General features: G+C 38.0%; 1 gene segment (V, D, J or C); it reads left to right on the forward strand.

Moving 5' to 3' along the window:
• Positions 1 to 2,530: 2,530 nt before the first annotated feature.
• Positions 2,531 to 3,022, forward strand: LOC128544255 (immunoglobulin heavy variable 3-53-like). The segment is given in 2 exon segments: positions 2,531 to 2,599; positions 2,703 to 3,022. Coding segments are annotated over 2 exon segments (360 nt in total).
• The last annotated feature ends 2,673 nt before the right edge of the window (positions 3,023 to 5,695 follow it).

Below are 5,695 nucleotides of genomic sequence, written 5' to 3' on the forward strand. Positions count from 1 at the left end.
TATAGAGTGTAGACACCTTATGAGATAATAGTTTTATTACATTTTGTCCAATCAGTTCTGTGTGATGTTGTAATGTGTGATCACATTTCGACAAAATCTGGCTAAACGGACATAGAGTACATACAGACTGACCAAAAGACAGACAGAAAGACATTTAGACAAAAAAAATAAAAATAAATCTGAGACTGGTTTTGTTCAAGTTCAAGTTCAAGTTCAAGTAGGCTTTATTGTCACTTCAACCATATACAGTTAGTACACAGTGAAACGAAACAACGTTCCTCCAGGACCAAGGTGCTACATGCAACATAAACTTACAACATAAATTAACAGAGAAGCTAAACTAGCTAGCTAGGAGGCCTAGTTAGCTGGCTGGCAGAGACAAGACAGATATTCCTAACATAAATTACAACATAAATTAAATTAACAAAAAAAAAAAAAAAAAAAAAAAAAAGACTAACTAACTAAAAGACTATCTACAGGTTTTTTTTTTTTTTTTTTTTTCCCAGACAACAACAAAGTGCACGTGCAAATGTGCAAAACGAGCAACAACAAAGTGACAGTGCGACGACAACGACATATCAGAACATAAAACATAAGACATAAAATATGGTGTTGAGGTAGTAAAAAACATAGCAGCAAGAATTGGTATTTGTGCAAGAAGTAATGAATATTGTGCAGAAGAGATAAACAGTGAGGCATTTACAGATGTGTGTAGAATAGTTTGTGTGGGTCAGTGTGTCTGCGCTTGTGTTGATTTGTCAGTCCAGTCACAGTGTTTTGATGTATTGATGTAGTTGAGTTGTAGTAGTTAAGCTGAGTGATAATGTTTGTGTGTGTGTGTGTGTGTGTGTGTGTGTGTGTTTATCAGTTCAGTCCCTTTTTGTTGAGGAGACGGATGGCTTGTGGAAAAAAGCTGTTGCACAGTCTGGATGTGTGTGCCCGAATGCTTCGGTACCTTTTTCCAGATGGCAGGATTGTGAAGTGTGTGTGAGAGGGGTGTGTCCGATCAGCCACAATGCTGTTGGCTTTGCGGATGCAGCGTGTGGTGTAGATGTCTTCAATGGAGGGAAGAGAGACCCCAATGATCTTCTCCGCTGTCCTTACTATCCGCTGTAGGGTTTTGCGGTCCGATATGGCACAATTCCCAAACCAGACAGTGATGCAGCCGCTCAGGATGCTCTCGATAGTCCCTCTATAGAAGGTGATCAGGATCGGTGGTGGAAGCTGGGCCTTTCTCAGTCAGAAGTTGGGAGCTTCATTAAACATTAAGAGATCATTTAAAGCGCAAATTCGGACCAATGTACAGACAAACATTTATTTTAAATATATCTTTATATATCCATCACTTGAGCTCAAGAAATCCTGCCTCTTAGGATTATTTATAAAAATTCAGTCTGATGTATGATTGGTTCAAAGCCTAAAGCATGAAGAGCCTTGTGTTTTTAGTGCAGTTTAGTAGAATATTTCTTACTTAATAAATGGTGGTGTCAGTCCTAACTACATTTACATATCGATAAGATTTATATAAAGTTTCTTATATACATTATTGATCGTGTTACTAATAGTAAATTTGTTATGGACTTTTTAAGCTCACACCATGCTGATATATTTTTATATATTTTCTGAATATGTTTTCTAATATATTTTATGAACTCAATTCTGATCACCCTCACAAGTCCTAATATCATGCTCATTTAAACACTGAAAAACACAAATATCACAATATTTTAAATGTGGGGTTGAAGTGGAGCTGGGGGGGAAGAAGGCGGTGGGTCAGTACTTCTATGGTTGGGGTGTGTACAGTATCTTTTAGACATTGTGTGTGCAGTTTTTATATTTGTTTTGTAAGTTTTCTTTGGGTATTTCAGTTTCCCCACAGCCCAAAGACATGTGTTGCAGGTTGATTAGGTTTTGTGCATTTTGTGAATTATAAAAACATTTCGGTAGGGACATTTCATGTATGTTTTTTTTATCTAATAAATTTAAAGAAATAAAGAGGAAAAAAGAAATACATTTTCATTTGAATTTCTCTAACTGTCCAAAAACATCATGCTAGAAGACCATTGATTTAGACATAAAGAGTGTGTAAATATGTTCCTCCATCACATCCACCGATGCCTGGGGTTGTCTTGAGATTGTAACACTGACTAGGTTAAAGTATTTGCTGAAAATAAAGGGATATTTTATTGAGATTTTATATGTGCTCCCAAAACATTGCTTTTGTCTTTAAGAATCAAAAGTGTGACAGCCAATAATGAACAGCTGTACCATTACAATTAAGTCCATTTTAAAGTTCAATTTGCTGTTTTGTCTTTAGTTAATACAAATAAAGTTAAGCACTAAAATCTTACCACTGCAATTATTAAAACCTGGAGAAAACCAACAAGCGTTTTTTTTTTTTATTATTATTATTATTGGTAGTATTTATTTCTTTTTAATTGACCAGCAGTCAATATGCAAATATATATGCAAATTTTCCGACTTAGATCTACATGTAGAGAAATATCAGCCTCTGTCCCTGTGGGCTCTGGAGAATTCAGCACTGCTTTTAGTTAAACAATGTTTCTGTCATTTTTCCTGCTGCTGGCAGCTTCATCCTGTGAGTTTCACTTCATTAATAAACTCAGAGAGATGTTAATAAATTGTTGTAGCTATAGCATTCTGTACATACATGTTTAACTGAAATTGTGACTTGTTTTCAGATGTGGAATGTGCAGTAGAACTCACTCAGGTCTCCTCAGTGATGTTAAAGCCAGGAGAATCTTTAACCCTCAGCTGTAAAGTATCCGGATACTCTGTTACTGATAACAGCTACGCCACAGGTTGGATTCGACAACCTGCAGGGAAAACTCGGGAATGGATAAACAACATTTGGGGAGGTGGAAATGCTTATCATAAAGAGTCTCTAAAAAGCAAGTTCAGTATTTCTAAAGACGACTCCAGCAGCACAGTGACTCTGAGAGGACAGAATCTGCAGACAGAAGACACAGCTGTGTATTACTGTGCACGCAACACACAGTGATACTTCTACTTAGATGTCAATACAAAAACATGTGTTGTTGTCATGAACTGAGCTAACATTTTTATCATCAGTGTGACAGAAGACACAGCTGTGTATTATTGTGCACGCCACACACACAGTGATACTTCTGCTTAGAAGTTAGTACAAAAACACATGTGCTGTACTGTATAGATGAATTTAGCTAAGTTGTATATTATCAATGTATTAAATTTAAAAGATAAATATGGAATAATACAGAGATGATACAAATGCATCTACTTTTTTACTTTATATTTGATCTCCGTGTGCGAAGTTTTTATTGAGAGGAAGACGTATTTCAGCTAAACATTTAAAAACATTTTTGTTTACTTTCTGTTTTCCACTAGATGGCAGTCTACTCACCTGCTCAACCATGATAGCTACAGTATGACTGCATTCAACATTGTCATCATTTACATTAAACAGATTTTACATAAAGGAACATGTGCTGTGTTGGTTTCATGGAAATTCATATGATTTTAAACAAGCAAAGTGATAAACTATTTCATTTAATTCATCTTCCTATACAGAAAGCTTCATTAAGAAGTTCACTTTCAAATGATTAGTGATATACTGTACTGTGATATACTGACTGTGTGATATAAATCGGTTGGTCTTCACACTGCATTACACCACAGCTCTACTGATTTCACCAATTTGATTAGACAGTAATTTTGTGGGCTGTAATTCATATCACATATTATTTCTATCAAGAATACTCCACCAAAACAGGTTAAAAATATTATCAATTTGAGGAAAGAGAAATCAGAAAGAGCAAACTATTCTGTCCTGATGCTGTCTACAAAATGGTGACACTAAGGAACTCCTTCTATACTGTAAATGTTCCATAAAAATATTCTGAAAACAAAACTGTGATATAAATCTGTTGGTGTTTACAGTTTACACTGCATTACACTACAGCACTCCTGAATTTAGCAATCTGATTAACCTGTAGTTTTGGCTGTAATCGATATCATATAATTTCTGTAGAGGAACTTTTTTAATGGACGCAAAATGTATAATTGTTGATATGGTAAAGTGTATGTGTATATGTGTTCCATTTAAAAGCCATATTGCCTCAATACCTCACCATATCTCAAAAATCTTTGTAAATGCAACGATCATGTTTTTCCTTACTGACATCAGCAGGATGATCTAAAACTTCTGCTGGATTTGAATGTTTTACAATAACACAGCAAATGAACATAAAATGAAAAAATATCATTTCTGTTCCTTTCATGTACATCCTCCTAACTCACAAATATAATAAATCATAATGTCATGACTCACATTATTAATAGAAAAAACATATTAATAAAAAAAAATCAGGGAGGATTCACAATCTCCTGAAACATCAAAACACAGCTGTGTATTAGTGCACTTGGTTGACACATTGACACAAACAAAATGACTAACTGCTATTTCAAACTAATATTTTAATTAAATTTGGATAAAACTGAATATGTATGATTAGATGGATACCTGGAGTTGTGAATTTACTGGTGAAATCTGGTTCAGCTCAGACTTTAGATTTATACAGCCAGTGACAGTGGTATCAGGTGATTATAAAGTGATACACTCCATACAGCCAATCTGTTCAGCAGTGACTGAGAAGGCGGATGTGAACATCTGACTGAGAATCGTCTCGGGTTACTTTGTTGTAACCCTGTTCCCTGAAAAGGCGGGAACGAGATGCTGCGTGAAAACGCTATGGGAATATCTTTTCGTGTTGCCGGTTGTGAAGCATGTGTGTAGCAAACACGCCAAATTTTGGCTTATATAACCTCGGTCAGGTGACGTCATCTGATTAGATGCACCTGCAGGTTATAAATAGGAGTGAGCCGGCAACATTCCTTAGATTGATTGTCTGAACGGACGTCCGGTCACGTGGGCAGTGCGGCATTGGGACGCAGCATCTCGTTCCCGCCTTTTCAGGGAACAGGGTTACAACAAAGTAACCCGAGACGTTCCCTTTCAAAGGATACACTCGATGCTGCGTGAAAACGCTATGGGAACGAGAGTACCAACGTCGCCGCACTGCAAGTGTCTGGACCCCGCATTGTGTAACGTGTGCGCACAAGGCTGAGAGGTCTCAGAACTATGTCTGGGAAGCTGACTCGAGGACTCGTGAGCCCGGAGTGACAGAAACATCCAGACTATAAAATCTAATAAATGTGTGCGGAGAGGACCAGCCCGCCGCGTCACACACTTGTTGCAGGGGAATACCTCTTGCTAGTGCAATAGATGAAGCAATCCCCTTGGTTGAATGAGCCCTGATTCCTAGAGGCGAAGTGAGCCCACGCGCCTCATAGGAGAGAGCAATAGCATCTCTCACCCAATGTGACATGGTCTGCGTAGTAGCGGCCGCCCCCCGGTTGCGGCCTCCATAGCAAATAAAGAGCTGCTCTGATCTACGCCACTGGCAGGTGCGGTGGACGTAAATCCGAAGAGCACGTACTGGACATAATAGGTGAAGTTTCTCCTGCTCCGAAGCTTTAAAAGGCGGAGGACAGAAGGCTTCAAGAACAACAGGGTGCATGTTTGAAAATGGAACTTTCGGAAGATAGTTCGGGTGAGGATGCAGAATGGCCTTGACTAGCCCAGGGGCAAAGTTCAGGCAGGATGGGGAGACTGACAAGGCACGCAGATCCCTCC

This window comes from Clarias gariepinus, chromosome 16, assembly GCF_024256425.1.
Source record: "Clarias gariepinus isolate MV-2021 ecotype Netherlands chromosome 16, CGAR_prim_01v2, whole genome shotgun sequence".
NCBI classification, from domain to species: Eukaryota; Metazoa; Chordata; class Actinopteri; order Siluriformes; family Clariidae; genus Clarias; species Clarias gariepinus.